We start from the raw sequence: 20,691 nt of genomic DNA, 5'->3' as shown, positions 1-20,691 counted from the left end.
GGGGGGGCGGCCGAGCTGCTCCTGCCCCGCCGGCAAGGCGCTGGGCCCCGACGGCCGCAGCTGCGCCTCACCCTGCGCCGGGGCGCCCTGCCAGCACCACTGCGTGCCCAACGGCGACACCTTCCTCTGCATGTGTGAGGCTGGCTACCAGCTGGCCCCCGACGGCAGCAGCTGCGAGGACGTGGACGACTGTGCCGTGTCGCCGGGGCTGTGTGAGCAGGCCTGCCTCAACACCGAGGGCGGCTTCGAGTGCCGCTGCCACCACGGCTATGAGATGGTGGAGGGGCGCTGCCAGCCTGTCTCCAGCTGCTACGCAGCCCCCTGCGAGCACCGCTGCGAGGACGTGCCTGGTGGCTACCACTGCAGCTGCATGCCCGGCTACGCCGTCCACCCGCAGGAGCCCGCCCGCTGTGTGCTGTACTGCGACCGCAGCCAGTGCCCGGCCGAGTGCAACTCAAACACCCATTCCTGCTACTGCCCCGAGGGCTTCGTGCTGGACGAGTCCTCCAGCAATGACACGGTCTTCTGCGTCGACATTGATGAGTGCGAGATGGACTTCTGCGACCACAACTGCACCAACCAGCCCGGCAGCTACGCCTGCCACTGCTCCGACGGCTATGTGCTCGTTGACAGGAACCACTGCCAGGAAACCCAGGTGGAGGACGGTGGGGGCTCCTCAGGAGACTTCGAGCTATGGACGCCCGTCCCCAGCCGCGGCCCACCAAAAACGGAGCACCTGCACCCTGGTGCGCTGGTGGGCATCACCGTGGGTGTCCTGTGCGCGGCCCTGGTTCTGCTGGCTGTCGGGTACCACCTGGCCAAGAAGCGCTGCCGGCCGCCTGCCTCCATGGATTACAAGTGCGGCAGCCACCACGAGAAGGAGGTGGGACTTCAGCAGGTGACTGCGGTCTGTGCCGCCTCTGGCCAGAAACTGTAGGGAGACCTGGTGGGACGGAGTGAGCGGGAGGTGACGTGGAACTGGGTAAAGTTTATTTTCAACTCCCCTTCCCCCCCCCCCCCCCGGTTTGTAATGATAAAGAGAATTCAGGAGAAGCTGTGATCACCCCCGCCGCCAAAAAATACATGCTGCTTTTCAGCCGGCTCTCATGAACGTGTGCCACAGTGAGCGGGGAGGGCCTGGGGCACGCCGCTGTGTGGTTCCTGTTTCTGCTCCCTTCCCTGAGCCTGTGGGAGGGGAAGCTCCAGAGGGGAGCTCTGCGGGAGGAGCAGCCCTGCTTGGACCTGACTTGAGCTTGATCCACCTCGCCACGGGGTGAGAGCACGCGCCCAGCAGCTGCCTTGAGGACCGTGGGCTGTGGGAGGTTGTCTCGCCTGAATTGTCCCTTGGCAGGAGAGTGCCGCAGGCTGGGGATGAAGTGAAGAGTGAAGAGCCCAGAGTGAAGAGGCGCTGGGATGCTCCAGCTTTTGTCTGGATTTGGTTTAGTGTTTTAAAACTGATAAACGATGGCAGAAGGGTCTTTTGGTCAGTACTTTGCCTGCCCTCTGTGCCCCCGTCACCCTCATTGGCAGAAATTCTATCACTTTTTTTCTCTTCCCCATTTTTTGCGTACGTATCTCTGCGCAGCTGAGCACTTTTCTAGGGGCAGCAGGCACCCTGCTGGGCATCACTGTGGGGCAGGGGGGGAACGCTTATTTCTCTCCCCTTTTACCATTTTGGGGTTTTTGGGGAATGCGGAGGTTAAAAGGGGATACTGAGAATGCCAGGGTATTTTTTTCTGTGCTAGGGAGGGTCGTTTTCAGCACCAGTGAGACCGTGCCTTGTGTTCTCTGCACGTCTTCCATCGTTTTCTGCCGCTGCTGGATTAAACTGCTTGTTACAGAGCAACTTAACTCACCGCTCCCATCTGCAAGCTTTTTTCCTTTTTTTCCCTTTTTTTCCTTTTTTTCCTTTTTTTTTTTTTTCCCCTTAGTTTTAGTCCAGGCAATCTAATTCATGTCAAAGTTCAATGACAAAACTTCCTGGTGGCGTTCACAGGAGCAGGATCCAGCACGGAGCTGGGGGAGGATCCAGGGAAAGTTCTCTGTGGGGTTTTCCTGGGGGGTGAGATCAGGGACCGGGCCGCCGGGGCTGGCGGTACGGGTCCGGGAGCTGTGCTGGAACCAGTGCTGAGGGCTTTGGGCCCCGTTTTGGGGCTGGGAGTTTGGGGTCGGGGCTGGAGGGGCTGTGCCCCCCGGGGATGAAGCTCCATCACTGAGACAAACATCAGCTGCACGCTGCGTGAACTGTCACTTTCCTCGTGTGAATGGCTGACCCCACTGTTTTATAGACCCAGCATGTGTGTAAATATTTATTTATTGGAAATGTACCCTACGCAATACACAATCACGTTGTGATTTTGTGTGTAGACCAATAAAGCTTTTACCATCTGGTTTATAGAAATCTGGGAATGAGCTGTTCTTTCTCCCCTTCCCCAGCCTTCCCCTCCTGGCAGCCGACGTCTCGCAGCCTTTCCAGGGGCCACAGGCTCCAACAAAGCTAAAAAGGAGCTGTGGGCTCTTAGCAGGGACTCGGGATGAAAGCACGCCCTCCTGGTTGTTTCACCAGCAGGATTAAAATAGAATGAACCATAAATAGTAGAAAACAAGAATAACATTTAAAGGACAAGGTTAAAAACAAATAAGCTGGAAATGGCTAATTTAATGCTACCTCGGTGCAGCGCAGTTGGTGCAGCTCCAGCGCTGGTCTTCAGTTCCTATGGCTATGTGCTCAAGATGCCCTTGAGGGCAATGCTTGTCTGCAGGAAACAGAGCAAGCAGGGCTTGGGTCTCCCAGGCTTTCTTGTAGAAAATGCTATTTAGGTCCTGCATTAACAAAGTCCTTTTCCTGGGGAATTTTTAGGGGGGGAAGATTTTCTGTTTATGGGACCTGAAGTTTATCGTTATGAAGGGAAGCTCAGGGCTCCTTGGCACCTGCTAAAGCTTCTGCTGAAGCTGCTGTTATATTTGGCAGGTGGCTCTTCTTGCCATGACCTCCGATCCTCGAGCCCACTTTCTGCCCCGTGAGGAATGCAGCAGCTCGCCAGCTTGGTCCCCTGTGGCAACGGTGAGCCCAGGCATATGGGACGGGCGCATCCTTGCCGTGACAGCAGCCTTGTGTCCCCCATGGGCACCAAATGTCCCTGCAGCCTGGGCACAGGGATCATGCCTAACTCTGCCCTACCGCAGCCCCCCCGAGGCAGGACCTGGCAATTAGCCCGATTACTCGCCTGGTGTCAAGGGGCCACAGCGGAGGCTCCTTGGTGGCGAGGGCGATGGCAATGATGACTCAGCCGAGGCTGTTAGCTGTATGACGGGCCAGTGTTATGGCTTTTTATTTCATTGGGCTGCACAGCACGACTGGAGAGCGCAGAGCACCGGGGGGACGTCCCAGCCCAGTGCCTTGAAAAGCAGGGGTGGGAGCAAAGTCATCAGCAAAGTCCTTCTGCAGAGCAGCCCCCTGCTTTTCCCGAAGGGGAGGCGGCCTGGCTGTGTACATCCTCGCCATGCGGCTGTCCCCACTGCCTGCCGGGGGATGGGAAGAGCTTGGGGTCTCTCCTCTGTTTCACAGAGGGCCATGTCTTCTCCCTAGACCAGTGGGAGAACTCAAAGCGTTGTCCCCCATCGCAGAGTTCGGATGCAGCATTTCCAGTGGCCCTTGCTCACCGCATCCCTACAGGGGCAGGGAGCTGCAGCACAGCAGGGATGGAGAGGCCACGAGTGTCCCAGGGGAGGTGCCAGCATCTGGGCTGCGGAACCGGTGCCACTGCCAGCACAAACCCTGCGGAGCAAAGCCAAGCACCGGCTGCCCTCCAGCATCCTCCCACCCAGGTGCACAGGCATGGGGGCAGCGCTTCAGGGGTTTGCCCCCTCTCTGTCTGAGATCCCCTTTGCCAGGATGATGGAGGCTGGGTGCAGGGCACCCTAGAAGGTGGTGGTCTTGGCCAGGAGGGTGCCGGGCTTGCAGCAGGGCTCGGGGTGTGCGGGCTCCTGCTGGCAGGGCAGCGGCGGGCACATGCAGCCCTTGCCCTTGTCATCACCCCGGGGCACGGCGCAGTAGTCAAGGGGCTCTTCTTCCTCCTCCTCCTCCTCGGTGGCCCCCGCCTCGGCATGGCAGCAGCAGAGGCTGGCATCGAGACAGCGGCGCAGCACGCCGTGGAAGGAGTGCCGGAAGTTTTCGGAGAGGAAGCCGTAGAGGATGGGGTTGGCGCAGCTGTTGGAGTAGCTGAGGATGAGGGAGGCGTTGTTGACCGTGGCATCCAGGCGGCCGGGCAGCAGCAGGTTCACCAGCTGCACCACATAGAAGGGCATCCAGCAGACCACAAACATGGCCACCACCATCAGCACCAGGCGCGTCAGCTTGCCCTCGGAGCGTCGCCGCTGCTGCCAGCCCACCCGCTGCGCTACCGCCCGCATCTTGCCCACGATCAGCAGGTAGCACAGCCCCATGGCCAGCACCGGCAGCAGGAAGCCCAGTAGGGTGGTGTAGACCACGAAAGCGGCTGACCAGGCCGGGCTCGGCCACAGGAGATTGCAGGCCACTGCCTGGCCGTCACGGGTGGTCGCCGTGCCAGCGAAGATGGGGATGGGCGAGGCCACCAGCAAGGAGAGCAGCCACACACCCCCGTTGACCATCTTGGCCACCCGTGGGCGGCGGTAGGTGGCTGCTCGCAGCGGGTGCACCACGGCGATGTAACGGTCCAGGCTGAGCACCGTCAGGCAGAAGACACTGGTGAACATGTTGAGCCCGTCCACACCCAGCACAGTGCGGCACAGCGCCCGGCCGAAGGGCCAGTGGTGCAGGGCGGCTGAGGTGGCCACGAAGGGGATGCTGAGCATGAAGAGCTCGTCAGCAATGGCCAGGTTGAGCAGGTAGATGTTGGTAGCCGTCTTCATCTTGGCATAGCGCAGGATGACGAAGATCACCAGCGAGTTGCCCAGCAGCCCCAGCAGGCACACCAGGGCATAGATGCATTGGATCACCACCATGCCGGCGATCTCGCCTGCCCTGCCGCCCCATGCCGACGGCCCCTGCAGCCGGCCAGCCTCTGCCGAGGCCGTGCTGGTGTTGGGGGGCACCTCAGAGGCGTCCCAGAGGGGAAGCTGCTCAGCGTCGACACTCATGCTGGGGGGTGGCCCATGGGGGGGGGGGACACCAGCGGGATGGGTGCCAGCCTGCAGGCAGGGTGTGGGGCAGAGAGAAGGGGACGGGAGCTGCAGCGTGCAGTGGATGCAGGGCTCGCTCCCCTGCCAACCCCTCAGATCATGGCCGAGGGCTCCTGTGCCCCCCCAGCCTGTCTGTCCCCTCCCTGCATGCTCTTCGGGGCAGCAGTGTTGTACCCCGGGCCAGGGGTCCACTGGTGCACTCAGGAGCTGTGGGGAGGGAGCGGCTGCAGCACAGGGCACCTTGGCAGCATTGCCTGGGAATCAATGCCACCCTCCGCCTTAAGGAACCTGTCTGTACAGATCCTAATGGTTTCATTAACCCCCCCCCCGGGGGAAGCAAGCAGAACGCAAAAGCAATCTGGAGATATTTTACCTCTCAATCCTCCAGGGATTGAAAGACCCCCCCAGGCCCCTGCTGAGGGGCAGCGGCGGGCGCTGTGAGCTGCACCGGTGAGGAGCTCCAGGGGCTGCTGGCGAGGTAAAGTCCTGCTTGACCTGGGTCAGATGACCGTCAGAATCCGAACCTTTTAAAGTGAAAGACAGACCACGCTCTCCGGTTTTGAATGCAGGCAAGTCTCACTCGCCGCATCAAATGTGCCATGTAAATAAGCTTTTCCATATGAATAAATAAATACGTATATATATAAAAGCCAATTTCTGGTTGATGCTCTCCACTTGCCAATCCAAAACAAAGCAGCCGACATACCCTTCTCCCTTCTCTTTCAGGTTCGTGGCGTTCCTCTTGCTCCGGCTGTGGCCGAGGGAATTGCGCTCCTGCCTGCCGCCGTCCCCAGCCTGCTGCGGAGGCGGGGATGCTGCAGTCCAACACCGCGGCAGGGAGGGCCTCGCGCCCCCTGCACCGAGCGGGGGCTGCGGGGGTCCCCCACGGGTGGGAGGCGATGGAGCCTGGTTGCCCTGGCGACGGGAGGGAGGCAGCGCGCACCCCGCGCTCGCTCCCGCATCCTGCTGCGCATCCCTCATCCTGCCACGCATCCCTGTGTGGTGGCTGCCACAGCTCCTGCCCAGGTCCGTGCCCCCAAAGCTGGCCTCGGGCAAAGAGCTGGTGGAGGAGGGTGCAGAGAGCGGTGACGCACCCAAAGCCTCATCTGAAATCAGAGCCTGGATGGAATTCATGGTGCAAAGGGCGAAAGGGGGCTGCGAATAAAAGGGGCTCTGAGGGCTTCAAAACCTGTCCCAGCCAGGCTGAGCGCTCAGTGTGATACACAAGGTGTTTTCTCCCCAGCTTTGGGTAAAAATCATATTTTATTTTATTTTATTTTATTTTATTTTATTTTATTTTATTTTATTTTATTTTATTTTATTTTATTTATTTTATTTTATTTATTATTATTATTTTTAATAAAAGTACTCCCACTGGAACCTGGCAAAGCATCAGTGCTTCTTGTGGCCACCACCCGCAGGGGCTGTCCTCCTTGGAGGGTGAGCTGTAGGACAGGGAGGGAGGCAGCCCCCAAAAGCAGCACAGAGCCCTGCAGCGTGTGTGTCCCTGTGACTTTCTGATTTATCTGAACAAAGCTAACCCACACGCTGTCACTCACTCCTGCACTGGGCCATCGCTGGAGCAAAGGATTTTTTCTTCTCACTTGCCCGCATTTCGTGCTCCCGGGTCCCTGCATCGGGCAACCTCCTGTGGGAGGTTCTGGGAAGCTGGGATGGAGCGGAAAGCTGACAGACAGCTGAGTGAGTGAGCACATTTGTGTGTGGAAGGGGTTTTGGCCACAGGGAAAGGGATATTGATAGATGCAGATATTGTATTACTGAGAACAGGCTCAACATGCATGGGAACACAGGTGCATGTTTCTTCTTGGTGCTTAAATATATGACCATAGTTAATTGTGCAGCTGGCAAAAATTTTGGTGAGGACATCCTGGCTTAAATTTCATGGAGGTGGAGAAGCACAGCAGGGGCTGGTGCCCACAGCTGCAAGCTGTGCAGCAAGGGGTGCTGGAGGAGGGGGACTGGTGGCGGGTTCCCTGTGCCCACACAGGGGCTGCCTGGCTGCACGCAGAGGCCTGGGGGGGACATGGTGCTCCAGGGGTTCCTGTTGCAGACGGAGACCGGAAAGTGTGTAATAAAACAATGAAACCGCCTGCGGGTTGCATCGAGCACCTCCACCTCCCAGAAGGAACAGGAAACTTTTAAATGCTCTTTACTGTAACGGAGGAAGCTCCTTAGCAGCGAGCAGGACTTTTGCTCATATCAGGCTGCTGGTACCAGTCCTTCTGTGGAAAAGGTTTGGGTGGGGAAGAGCAAAACTGCTGCAGGGATTGTTCATTTTTAAAATAAAGCGCACCCCATTTCCCCCAAGGTAGCATGAAGAGGTATTTTGATAGGGAAAAAAACAGCCCCAGCTCAAAGCCCACAGCCTGCAGTAATAAAAGCTGTCAAACACCCATGCTCTCCCCAGGAGCTTCACTGCAGCCATCAGCAGTGGTGACATCCCCTGAGGCATGGAGTCCCAGCAGGGAGCACGGATCCGAAGTCTCTCTGCAGTAGGGACACCAGCTCCAAGCCTATTTCCCAGCTGGGCTGCACGCAGCTGTGCCCAGGGAGCATGGAAATAAAGGGGAGATCGCATGCTGACGTGGGTGGGAAAGGCAGACACCCCCAGTTTGCACATGGGGACAATTGTTTGGATGCTGAGCATTCACCCAGCTGAGTTTGCAACCCACTGACTTAAAGCCCTGTAAGAGCAAAGCCATGCACTTTTCTGGGCATGCCTGATGCTGGGGGCAAACGCTGCAGAACACTGGCCGCACGTGTTTGCACTGGCATTTTCCCCTCCAAAGGCAGTGTACAATCACCGCTAGCTAAATATTTGTAAAGCCCTCTGCTCTGCAAGGTCACCCAACAAAAGGCAGTCTGTGCCTTCTTTTTAGTGGCTGCAACGAAAATTCCACCTTGAAATACAGCCAAAAGAGGTAAAAACAGCCAAGTCTGGCCCGAACACCTGACCCGCTGTCACAGGCGAGGAGGGAGCAAGCAGTACATTGTTGTCCCCATTGGCGGTGGCACTGGGATGCTTTGCCACCCGTGGGGTGCAGGTCTCCTGCGATGCTTGCAGGGCACATCCTGCCCTGCAGCCGCAGCACCCCTCTGTGTCACAAACCACCACAGAACAGCAGTGCGTTGTTGCAGGGCCTGGCTACCTCTGCGAGCTCGGCCAGACCCATCCATCGAAGGAGCAGCCAAGGCAAACAAATAAAGCAAAGTAAAGTAATCCTTTCGGGCTGGCCCAAAGAGAACGAGTCTTGCTCTTCTCTGGCCCACAGGAGAACCCAGTGAAAGGCAGTGCTAGCTAGAACAGGCCTTGTTTCCTTTCCTTTTAGGAAGTCTTTGTGTTTTATTTATTTATTTATTTATTTATTTATTGGTAATCTTTCCTACAAAACAGGGAATGTGGTTTCAAAGTGGAACAGGTGAAATATTCCAAACTGAAAATGCCTGGCACGTGTTTTAGAGCAGCCCCCAGCTATTGCCCCGTGCTGCAGGGAGGGTTCCCAGCCACGTAGCTGGCAGAGCTTGCAGCGGGCCTGGAGGTGCTGCCTCTTGCCATGAAGCGCACAGCTGCACCCAGTAGGAACATCCACACGGCCAACAACATGTGCTTGCCTCAAATTAGGCCAATTTCCATGCCTCACTGTTGATGCAGACGCTCCTCATGATAAGGCATGTATCATTTCCTTCAGTTAACGGTCGCCGTGGCTGATTACTTCATTATTACCAGCTTACGGCTGGTTTCTAATCAGATTTTCTTTCCAGTTTCATTTCCAGCTGGGTAATGGCTGGTGGTGGAAGGATTCCAGGTGCCCCTGGATCAAGCATCCCTTTAAACATGTAGGGTCATTCCTTTAGCATGTAGGGACATCCGTGTTTAGCACATAGGTACCCCTGGGCTGGGCTCACGGTCTCACTCCTCACTGCCACTCTGTGGTGGTTTTACCGTGCTAGGCAGTTGAACACCACAACCGCTCTCTCACTCCCCCTCCTCAGATGAGGAGGGGAAGAAGTAAAGGAAAGAACAACTCACGGGTTGAGATAAGGATGATTTAATTAAAGAGGGAAAAAAATATATATATATATAAAATTAAGGAAATATTATTATTAGTTAAACAATTCAACTAAAGGGAAAAAAAGGGAAAGGGGAAGAGGAAGGGGGAAAGGGAATAACTAAACAAAACAAGTAAAGGCTATGTGGAAGTGCAGGGGAAAGAAATTACTCGCTACTTCCCACAAATGAGCGATGCTTGACCATGTCCTTGAAGCAGGGCCTCAACGCACGTAGCCGGTGTTCGGGAGGAGGACAGACGTTTTCGCAATGAGAGCCCACCCCTCCCCTCTTCTTCCTTTTTCCACCTTTTATTGCTGAGTGTGACATCATATGGTATGGAATATCCCTCTGGTTGGTTTAGGTCAGCTGCCCTGCTGATGTTTCTTTCTCACTTTTTGCCCACCCCCTAGGAGGGTCAGAGAGAGTCCTGATGCTGTGCCAGCACTTCTCAGCAGCAGACACAACACCGGTGTGATACCACTGCTGTTCTAGCTACAAGTGCAGAGCGCAGCACTGTATGGGCTGCTGCAGGGAAAGTTAACATCCCAGCCAGACCCAGTACACACTCTCCATGTGCCTCTGCCTCCGAAGCAAAAACCCCGGCAAGGTGCTTGAGCTGGGGCAAGGAACCGTCGGCAGCCGACAGCGGGAGGATGCCTGCAGCAGCGCCCAGCACTGCGATCCTGGGGGGAATGCAGGGCTCCCCCATGGACTAGAAGCAATGCTTCCATCTCTTCCCACTGTAGAACAGATGTAAGATTGGAACATGCAGAGCCTTTTCCTTCTGCAGAAGCACAAACATCCAGACGGCACTCATGTTGTCTGGCAGGGCCTGGAGCTGGCCTGCCGACAGCAGATTCATTTGGTTCTCATCTAACCCCAGGCCCCTTGGTTCTGTTGCTGGACCACTCTCCTGTGACTAACGAGCAGCCAAGGGTGCTTGCTGGGTGCCTGGGCCTGGGGGAGCCTCTGCCCATGTCCAGCCTGTGCCGTGCATTGCCCAAATCCCCCCAGGGGTGCAGTGCCCTGCTGCAGCTCGGAAGGCGGTGTCCGGCCCGCAGGCTGCGAGCACCGGGACTCTGTGTCCCGACTGCAAACAGCAGCTGCTTTGTCAGCATCCAGTAGCTGGTTTCTTTGCTAAAAATAGGCTAATCCCTGCAATAAGATCTGAATTAATATAAAAGTGACATTGCCAAACACACATTTTCTCAATTCTTAGCCTTTCTAGCTTGAACATAAAACCCAAGCTCCTTTGCTTTGCAGCCTTTAAACATGTTTCCCTCTGGTTTCACTTAGGCAGAAGCCAAAAACCTGCACATAGCGAGCTGTGGAGCTCCGGCCGGGACAGATGAAGCAGAGTTGGAGCAGAGCAGACGGCTGTGGGGCTGTGGTGGGGCTCGTGCTGGGGAAGAGGCAGCACAGATGGCTCGCCCTGACAAAGCAGCGGCTAAGGACAGCTCGCCCTGAGCCGGGGGTGTGAGGGGGGGCTGCAGGGAAGGAGAAAACTTGCTGAAGGGTGAATATGGGCTGCTGAGGTTTGGCTGGAAGTCGCTTTGTACCTGCCTGCAACAGCCGGCTTCATAAGTAATAATAATATAATGATCACCATATTGCACATGTATCATGAAGTTATGTTAATATAATAATTCACAAGTTAGCAGGAACTTGAGGTAGAATCCCTGGGAAGAGGGATGGCCAAGGCTGCCCAGTGGAGCACAAAGGCAGGTTTCTGCACATAGGTTTGCTACAGTGTGGGCCAGCCAGGATTTTTTCTGAATTGCTCTAACACGCTGCCTTGGGAGGCACGAGCCATCACCAGCCGGGTCCATGCAAGCCGATCTGTGGACAGAGCTACAATTTCAATTATAAAAAATAAATAAATCACAAAATCAGGTAATGTCATTACCTCTGGAGCAGAATAGTCAAGCACAGAAGGAAAAGAGATTTAAAATATGTTAAATCTTATTATAGGGAGGTTGTTTTTTGCTGCTTCCAGTTTCTTGTGGGAGCAGCCATAGCACTGCATATCCCACCCTTTCCCCCGGGCAAATCTGTGTTTTCTTCAATTATTGTTTTCCAAAAGAGCTGGCAGAAAGCCAGTGGAAACCTATGACATTCAGACATAAGCTCTAGCCTCCTGACTGCACAACAGTGCAGCTTCAGAGGTGGAGGCTCCTAAAGCCCTCCACTGGTGCCTGCTCAAAGACGTGGGAGTGTGCATGGCTGCCTTGAGAGGCTCAGGGCTTGAAGCAATGGGCAGCAGCAGAAAACCCCTGTTTTTTCCCCAGCCTCAAGGCAGCTGTGCTGGGGGCTCCATCTGCTGCCATTTGAAGGCAGGGGGAAGGCCCTATCCCTGCTGAGGCACTTGAAACCTGGCATTGCAAGCAGTATTATTTTCAAATGAAAGCTCCCCCTTGCAATTTGCTAAATTAAAAGCATGTTGCTAATCCTGTATAGAAGCACTCCATAAAGCCAGGTACGTCTTTATTCCACCCTCTCTCTAAACTCCTCCGAGGCCTTTGGGATTTAGAGTTGGCTTTTGGGGTGGCAGCAGCAGGAATGCGGATTTCGCTGCTCCTGGAACCTGGACCCTCCGTGGCTGAGTGTTGCCTCCTGCCGAAGCATTAGCCTCAGAAAGGGGAAGCAGCCACCAGGAGTGGTGTTTGGCACGTGCGGTGCCGTGCAGTGTTTGGATGTCTCCCATGTTTTGTGCCTCATTTTCAGGGAAAAAAGCAAACAGCGAGGACTGAGGTTCCAGCTTTGGCACTTCTGAACCAAAGGCTGTCAGAAATGGGAAAACCAGGGTGGTTTATTAGGGAAATCTTGCAGTGATGCATTTCCTTGATTTATTTTATTTTATTTTATTTTATTTTATTTTATTTTGCCCATGCTTCCCTCTAACAAAGTAAAAGCAATGAAAAAAATAAGTTTGCATCAGGCTCTGTCCTGAAGGCCGTTTGGTTGTCACACTCCAAAAATGCTCACTGAAAACCTCTGTCAAGCTCTGCTGCCAGAGGATAGGATGTTATCACTCATTATTCTATTCTCCTGCAGCACACAGCTATTTCTACAAATCGCCATTGTAAACAAACAAACAAACAAACCAAAAACAACAACAACAACAACAACAAAAAACGCATTTAACATAAAAGTGACAATAGAGTTCATGGAGATGTAAACCATTTCTCCAGGGTTTAGGATTTCCTGGCAGAGCGCACATATCCTTTGTTTCTGAAAACAAGGATCAGCAGAGAGCACCACACCTTCGGGCGGTGCAATGAACTTTACGGGCAGCGAGAGCAGTGTGTGCAGGGCTGCGGCTCCCGCTCCACTCCACACACTGTGCCTCTGGCTGGGCCTCCATCCTGCCTCCTCCTTTGTAATTCAGACCAAAGCCAACATTTTGCATTTTTCACTGTTTTGGGGCAAACACACGCTCCCCCGTGACCAGCAGCGGGGCACAGACTGCAAAGCAGAGCACTCGGTAATGTGCTGGTGACCTTGGTTTGGGCACAGCAGAAGCAAAAGCTGAGCTATTGTCCCTGCAGCTGCTGCAGCACTGTGCCACTTCACACACCTATTAAATATAATATATAGAATGGTATAAAAGTTGTTTTTACATCCACCTGCACCAGCTGCCAGTACTGGCTGGCAGCATCGGCTCAGGGTTTGTGGATGCAGCAGCCCCATCTGGCTGCAGGCTGGCTGCGAAAATAGGGGCGAGGAGAGGGAGGGGAGCAGGAGCCAGCAGCGCCCAGCACTAGGGTGTCCCGTGGAGTCCTGCTGCCACCAGGACACACTTGTGGGGAAGCCAGCCCAGCCCTTGATGAATTGTTTGGGCAGCATCAAAGAGCGCTTTCATCCTCCCAGCACAAGGAGCCTCTCCCTGGACTGACATCTCCCTGGCAGATTGCAGGGCTGGGAGATGCTATCGGAACTGCTTGGGGTGGTGGAGAGTGGGGAGCGCCCAGGAGGGTCCCCCGGCCCAGGGCTGTGGGATGACAGATGGCACATCCTGCCTTTGTTTGCGGTGGGTGGAGGGCTGGGGAGGCGCTGATAGCATCGTGCTGAGCTCGCTGCTGGCTGGAAGGGCCTAACTCTCAGCAGCAAGAAAATAATGTCCTTTTTTTCCCTTTCTTTTTTTTTTTTTCTTTTTTTTTTTTTCCTGGGTTATCTCCGGAAATCGGCCTGCGGACACACGTCGGAGGTTTATCTTGAGCACAGAAGGGAAGGCTTTATCCTGGCAGATGTCCCTGCCTCGGAGCCCGGCCTGCCCCCTTTGCCAGGGAACATTGCTCCCAGTGTTCCCCATATACAAATTGCAATTTTTATTTTGGAGGGGCTTGGATGTAGATTCACTTGGGAGTTCTGCTGGCTGCATGGCCAGGTTTGCTCGAAGCACCAAACCTGGGCCGCTCTCTGGTTTTCCTTCTCCCACCCCAGAGGCTGCCAGTGCTCTTCCTTCCAACTGCAAAGCCATCAAGCCAAAATGCAGTTCATTAGGTTTTCAAATTTCACATATTGTATATTTTTCATGGATTTTCCCCAGGGTTCATAGTTAAAAGCTATGAAAACTTATCTTTATCACAGATTCTCTCTGGTTTCAGCAAAGGGTGGGTGTATTAAATAGTCAGCATGAAAATCACTCTGGACTTCTTTGTTCTTCAAAACATCATTATATTACAACTTTCCTACCATATCTGCAAATCCTCATTCCTTTGCGTCCTCATCAGCATTTACGACTTCCCTTTATATATATTTACTTTAGCTCAAGCTGAGCAAGGTAGTGCTGCTGGGAGTGTTTTGCAGAGCCAGGCAGAGGTGCAGCCCCTGTCCTTTTGGAGACATCAGCCTCCAGACTGGTTTTCTCCTCAGGCCGCAGAGGAGAGGAAAGCCACTGCTGATGATGCCAGAGGTGCTGAACACCTTTGCTTGGTGGTGCCAAGCAAAACCACTGGCATGCGGAAGTGTGGGATAGCGGGACAGCTGGGTGGCAGTCAGGAACAGGTCATTTAAACCACAAACACTAAAATGTGGGCCAACAGCAGATGCTGAAAGTCTTTAATGGTTTTGAGGGGTTATATTCAGTCATGTAGGTGACCAAAAATTTAACAGCTGCAAATCAGCTAGAGATCGGGACGTGATGGAAGAAGCAGCAAAAACTCTGAGCATCACCATTAGTGGTGGGGACAGCTTGGCTCCAATCATTCCATCACACTGTTCGGCAGTTGAGACTTGCTTTGGATGGGGTCCATCCTTATGCCAAATATTGGGGAATGGGAGGAAAAGGCTTGAAAACTTGCCCAGAATGGCCGGGGTGCCACAAAGTGAGCCCCACAGGGCTGCTGGTGCATTGGTGAGATAGGGTCAGCGGTGCTGGGAGCAGAGAGAAAGTTGCACTGTTGTGCCCCAGAGCAGGGGCAGGGAGCCCCTGGCAGAGGATGTTATTTTATTCCAGGGACCAGAGCGGGCCTCCATTGGCTTTTTAGGAAAAAAAAAAAAAAAAAAAAAAAAAAAAAAAAAAAAAATCTGTTTTTCCTGATATTGTTCTGCACCTTTAAAGGAAATTCCAGCACCGGGAGCCTTCGGTGGAACAATGAAGCAAGCCAGGGAGCCAGGGAGCAGCGAGGGCTGACAGGGCAGGTCCCTGTGCCCCCGCCTGAATGCCATTTCAGATGGGAGAGGGCTGGGGGGCCTGAGGACAGGGCTGGCCAGGGTCACCCACACGGCTCACATGAGAAACACAGGGGAGAAGCAGCAGTGCCCCTTTGGATACCCTGCTGGGTCAGCCCCCTGCCGCATGGGCCATCACAGTTGGCAGAAGTCTGAGCGCTCCGGCTGCAGCAATTGCAATAGCTCAGTGAGGGGCCAGTGAGCCGTGCGGCATGGTGCAAACACCTACTCCACCACGATGGGGTCGGGTGGGAGCTGCCGGTGGAGTCGGGTCCGTCAGCACCTTGGTGATACCCAACGTGCTCCCTCTGCAGCATGCATCCGACAGAGGTGCTGTGAAGCAAGTGCTGAACGCCCGGCTGAGAGAAAGGGTCCACTGTCAAGTGATTCATTTCAGGATTTTGTGAGGAGCCTGTTCATTTACAAATCTCCAGCTGGAAGTTATTAGAAACAAAATAAAATAGGACAAAATTGTGCCTCCCTACAGTTGGTCTGCTATTAATTTGCACTGAATGCTGGAGCCGGCCAAGCGCCAGCATGCTGGCTCGCTCCTTCTCCTTTGGCATCTTCCTGCACTGGTGCCAGCTCTGCACTAAGGAGATGGCCCCGCAAACTCTTTAGGAAATGGCACCGAGATGCAGGTGCTGTTTGGGTGGAAAATGGGATTTGGGCCTGCCCATTGGTGCTTGTCTGTAGCCATGTGGCACAGCGAGGGGCTGCTGTGCCCGCTGCCCACCATGGCCCCTGCCCCTAACTCAGTGGTGTTGTGTGGGTGTGTGAAGGGGCGAGGGCTTGCTGGTGGGCTGGCAGGAAAAATGTGCGTGAGAACATGGGAGAATGTAACGTAAGCTAAATAGGCTTCAACATTTTTCAACTATGCTCTGTCTTCAGTGTTTGAAGAGGCTGGTTTGCTCCACAGAACTGCAGTACAGCTGTGGCCCCAGCTGTACCCCAGTAGCCCAAACTATTGCAATCACCAGCATCGGGTGAGCGCCAGCAGCACTGTGGCAGGGGGAATTTCTTTCAGCTGACAGCAGCAGTGCCATCTGGTGACAAAATAACAGCAGATCGGGTGCATTGTGTCAGAAATACATAACTGTGTTTTGCCCACAGCCCTAATGGCAGCAAAGCCTGTGCCTGGGGATGTGCATTCTTCACACAAGCAATGCGGTTGTGCTCAAGCAATGCATTGTGCACAAGTGATGCACTGTGCACAGCCTATGTATGCCTGTGCTTTGGACCCTGTGCAGTGGGGATGGATGAAAACCAGTGCAAATGAGGAGAGCATTTCCTCACTCAAGTCAGCCAAGGCCAATGTCACATGCTGTAATTCTTATTTCAAGCAATAAATCCTTAATCCCAGACTTACAGGAGCTCATGAGGAGCCGCAGGGACAACTGAGACCTCTTATTAAATAGATGTTCTGCAATCATCTCCCCCTTGTGCCTCACTGTTCCAGAACCCTGCTGGAGAATGCTTCACTAGGGAGCATCCCAGCACTCCAGCATCTGAGCAGCTCAGCATCCCAGCTGCGGTCCTCAACACCCCTTGTGCCCAGTGAGGAGCCAGGAACTGCATCCTCCCCCTGGCCACAGGCTGCTGCTCTGCTCTGAGCTTGCAGCACGGTGCTGAGGTACAAGCCTGGCTTGCACTGCAGCACAGATCCAAGAGGCACGGTCGAGTTTCACTCATCGCTTACTGCTGGCCAACACACACATTTCTAAGTGAGTAAACTGTTTGTAGAAGTATTTCTTAGAGCTTCCCCAGTTCTGTCAGTGTCAGACACATCCGCCTCGTCCTTCCCATATCTTCCTTAGCAGCAGATCAAGTTTCTTTCTTTTCATACTCAGTTTGCTCTGAATTAAAAGGAAATAAATATGCTGCAGAGATTTCTATGGCCTGATTCTGAATTGCTAATTCAGATGGACAGTTTCAGTGCACGTTAGCGTCCCTTCAACTCGCAAGAATGAACTGAATGTGTCTTTCTTTGTAATGCCTGCCCACCTCTATCAGCAAAATCCCACTTGTGACCCAAAAGGGGCTCTTAGGGGGCTCCCTGCAAGCCCAGGCAGGGTACCCCCCACACGAGTCACGTCCTGTCCCCCAGAACAGTCTCCTTCCCAGCCAGCCTCACAGACATGTTTGCAGGAGGAGGCTTTGAACCTCAGGAAGCAGCATGAATTAGTGTGTGTCAAAAAAAAAAAATAAAACAGACCGAAAAAAAAAAAAAAAAACCACCCTGCTTGAACTGAGGGCATCTGACAGCATGTACTCAGCCCCAGCCAAACTGGAAAAAAAAAAAAAAAAAAAGCCAAACAAAGCCAGGGTTCAATGACTCAAAAAGTGCTTGCTTTGCTAAACAGATCGAAGTACCTTCCTCTCACTCAAGGGAAAGGGAGACGAACTGGCTGGGACCCAGGCAGCCCTCCCTCCCTCCCTCCCTCCCAAATATTTTGAGTTATCAAAAAGCCTGAACAATTTCAGCTGAATCAGAACAGTTCCTGGCAGTTAGTAAGACATTGCTCATACGTGAAGCATCCTGGTGCAGACATGTCCCACCAGCTCTGCTGGCAGTAGGGCTCACAATGCTGCTACCCGAACCCCAGCGTGTCCTCTCCTCCTCCTCCTCACCTGGTCTGGGGAAAGGGCTCCTGCAGGAAGGGGGCTGCTCAGCTTGTGCAAGAGCTGTTCCTGTTGTGCTGACAGCATTCTGGACATGTGCTCTCATTCCCTACCCTGGCAGCCAGCACACCCCCAAACTAATTATCTTCTGCCCCAAAATCACAGCTGAGGGATTGGCCCCAGGTAGCAGAAGAAGCAGAAGAGACTATGGATGCTGAGGGAAAGGTAAAGAGAAAAGAAGAACCATCTGCACGGTAACATATGCCTCTTGGCTTCGGCTATGGCAACATGTGGGCTGCTTGCCCTTGGAAAATGGCAGAGCTTTGGCAAACTCTGGGTGACTCTGCCCTGGCTTTGCCAAACCCCAGTGTCATTTTCTTTGATAAACAGAAGAACCATCTACAGCATGATGCAGGCCTCTTGGCCTCAGCTACGGCAGAGCTTTGGAAAACCCTGGGCATCTCTGCCCTGGTTTTGCCAAATCCCAGTGTGCTTTTCTTTCTTGAACAAAAGAACAATCTACATCAAGACGTGGGCCTCTTGGCCTTGGCCACAGCAAAACTTCACAAACCCTGTGCTACTCTGCCCCGGCTTTGGCAAACCCCAGTGTGATTTATTATTATTATTATTATTATTATTTTGATGAAAAGAAGAACAATCTACAGCAACAGCTACACAGCTACAGCTGTGCTTTGGCAAACCCTGGGTAAATGTGCCCTGGCTTTGCCAACCCACCTTGTCCTTTTCTTCTCTAAACAGAAAGATCTACATCAAAATGCAGGCCACTTTGCCTCTACTACTGCAAATCTTGGGTGACTCTGCCCTGGATTTGGCAAACCCTGACGTCCTTTTCTTTGATAAAAAAAAAAAAAAAAAAAAAAAAAAAAAAAAAAAGATGTACAGCAAGATGCGGTCCTCTTGGCCTCATGCATGGCAAAATTTTGCAAACCCTGGGTGTTGCTGTCCTGGCTTTGGGCAACACCAATGTGGTTCTCTTTGCTGAAAAGCAGAATATATATATATATGGCAAGATGGAGGCCTCTTGGCCTTGGCTATGGCAAAACTTTGCAAACCCTGTGTGTCCCTGCCCTGGCTTTGACATGCCCCAGCCTCATTTTATTTGTTGAATGGGAGAAGAATGAGCCATGGAGAAATGCAGGCCTCTTGGTCTTGGCTATGGCAAAATTTTGGCCAAACCCCATGCTCATCTGCCACTGCTTTGGCAAACCCCAGTGCTATTTTTTTGTTTGTTTGTTTTGTTTGTTTGTTTTATTTTGTTTGCACAAGAAAGATATGTAGCAAAAACTGGGCCTTTTGGCCTCTGCCCTGAATTTGGTGAAACACAGTGGTGTCATTTTCTTTGAAAAAAGGCAAAAGACTGATCTGTGGTAAAACCTGGGCCTCCTCTCCTTGGCTACAGTATGCATCTTTAGCAAATGCCCAAGTGACTCTACCCAGCTACCCAGGCCTGGGCTTCTCTTTTTGGTCTTTTTTTTTTTTTTTTTTTTTTTTTTTTTACCCAAAAGGCAGTACATTTATCTTTTGTAAAACCATGTTTCTTTAATTTGATTTATGTTAAACCCCAATATCAGTTTCTTTGCCAAAATGTAGGTGATGCATTTATGTCAATTCCTGGGCAGCCTGACCCTGGTTATGGCAATTCCCAGGTGGCTTGGCTTGTGTGGCTTGTGGCGTGGCTTGTTAAAACGCAGGATCTTTTTCTTTTCCAGAAAGCAGGAAATGTATCTTGGGCAAAGCCAAAGGGGCGATTGGCCCAGGACTCTGTAAAGCCCAAGATCATCATCTCTGCCAAAAGGCAAGAGCTGCATCTTTGGCAAACGCCAGCTGGCTCATCCCCAGTTTTGGCAAACACCGGGATCATTTTCTTTGCCAAAGGGCAGGGGATTTGGATTTGAAAAACCCCATGTTAATCTGTTTTTGCTTCATCAAACCTCAGGCTCCTTTTCTTTGCTAGCAGGCAGGAGATTCAGCTTTGACAAGCCCCAGGCAACTTTCAATCACTAAATGCAGTTGTCTGGCACCAGGACAGACCCTTTTTCCTGGTCATTGTTAAGAATTTTCAAGCCTGTTGCACTGTGTTGGTTTTGGAATTGTGGTGTTTACTGGCTCTCCGGGCTTGTTCTTCGGTCTCCTGCATGCTTGTAACATATATAAATCTTTGCTGCCCTCTCCTGTTAGTTCTGCTTTAAATCCCAAACTTCCTCCACTCTGCCTTGCAAGCAAAAGAGGGAAAGACAACTAGCTGGAATCCTAACGGTATTTTAAAAGGATTTCCTCTGTATCTTTAAACTCAATTATGTGGGGCTGCACTTAGAGCATCGTCGTTCCCTTCTTGTGCTGTTCTGCAGGGCTGGAGCTCATAAGCTCTTGAAACTGTTGGTTTTTCTCGAGGGACTTGGTAAAACAGGGCTGTTGGTTAGGAAGCTCCGTCTGTCCAGAATATTATAAACTGGTGATGTTGGGTCAGCCCGGGTAAGGCCCAGTACTTTGGGAGGGTCTCTTCCAATGCAGCTATGGCTGTTTTGTTTTCCAGAGAACTGTTGTTTGAACTATCACACCTCTTTTATGTTTTCATTTTCAGGTGCTTCATGGGAGGAAAAACTGTTTTCAGGAAAGCAAAGATTTTTGGCAAATGAAAGAATTTAAAATACTTTTTTTTTTTTTTTTTTTTTTTTTTTTGAAGGGGAGGGGGCATGTGTGTGTGGGTGGTGTGGAAGGCCAGCTGTGCTCCTACCCATGCCGAGATTCCCACTACTTCCAGCATGCTGTGCCTCCCCCTGGGGTCCTGCACAGGGTGAGGGATGAATTGAGCTGCCTGCCCTGCTCTGCTGATGCTCCCCAGGACTTTTAGCTGCTGATTTTTCACTAAAAGACCTGGATCCTCCAAACCTGATTTTGTTTCAGTGCAGCATCACCTCTATTTGCAGAAAGCAGTGAGGCCGTGATGTGAGCATCCCTTGGCCTTTTTCTGGGAGAGCTCAGGCCAGTGCTGGATGCATTTCGGGCAGCAAGCTGGAGTGAGCAGGTATTTATTTACTCGGTCTGGGGCATCACAGTGGTGTTACTTATTCCTGCCCTGGCTAGTGTCCCAGGAGCGCCTGGGCGCTGGCAGCCCCTCGGTGCTGGGCAGACACTGCTGT

General features: G+C 52.8%; 2 protein-coding genes across 3 annotated transcripts; one reads left to right on the top strand and one right to left on the bottom strand.

Annotated features, from left to right (window-relative positions):
- Positions 1-4: 4 nt before the first annotated feature.
- On the top strand, positions 5-2,401 carry LOC118157161 (thrombomodulin-like; the record flags this gene model as incomplete). The annotated part of the gene is made up of 1 exon (XM_035311422.1): positions 5-2,401. A coding segment is annotated over one exon (933 nt), but the record flags the coding sequence as incomplete, so codon positions are not given.
- Positions 2,402-2,628: 227 nt separating this feature from the next.
- LOC118157162 (somatostatin receptor type 4-like) lies at positions 2,629-6,392 on the bottom strand. 2 transcript variants are annotated; one of them, XM_035311424.1, is made up of 4 exons: positions 5,870-6,392; positions 5,537-5,687; positions 3,917-5,172; positions 2,629-3,659 (listed from the first exon to the last, which is right to left on the bottom strand). In XM_035311424.1, exon 3 carries the CDS (start codon positions 5,119-5,121, stop codon positions 3,922-3,924), a length of 1,200 nt encoding a protein of 399 aa, XP_035167315.1. In that variant the 5' UTR covers positions 5,122-5,172; positions 5,537-5,687; positions 5,870-6,392; the 3' UTR covers positions 2,629-3,659; positions 3,917-3,921. The 2 variants fall into 2 exon arrangements, with proteins under 2 accessions (XP_035167315.1, XP_035167314.1); XM_035311423.1 differs by lacking the exons at positions 5,537-5,687; positions 5,870-6,392 and having other exon boundaries at positions 3,917-5,501.
- Between the last annotated feature and the right edge of the window lie 14,299 nt (positions 6,393-20,691).

This window comes from Oxyura jamaicensis, assembly GCF_011077185.1.
Source record: "Oxyura jamaicensis isolate SHBP4307 breed ruddy duck chromosome 3 unlocalized genomic scaffold, BPBGC_Ojam_1.0 oxy3_random_OJ106573, whole genome shotgun sequence".
NCBI classification, from domain to species: domain Eukaryota; kingdom Metazoa; phylum Chordata; class Aves; order Anseriformes; family Anatidae; genus Oxyura; species Oxyura jamaicensis.
Note: the sequence above shows the minus strand (reverse complement) of the source record. Positions and strands in the feature narration are given on the sequence as shown.

Coding starts and splice junctions, on each gene's coding strand:
- LOC118157162 (XM_035311424.1), bottom strand. CDS start 5,121: ATGAGTGTCGACGCTGAGCAGCTTCCCCTCTGGGACGCCTCTGAGGTG.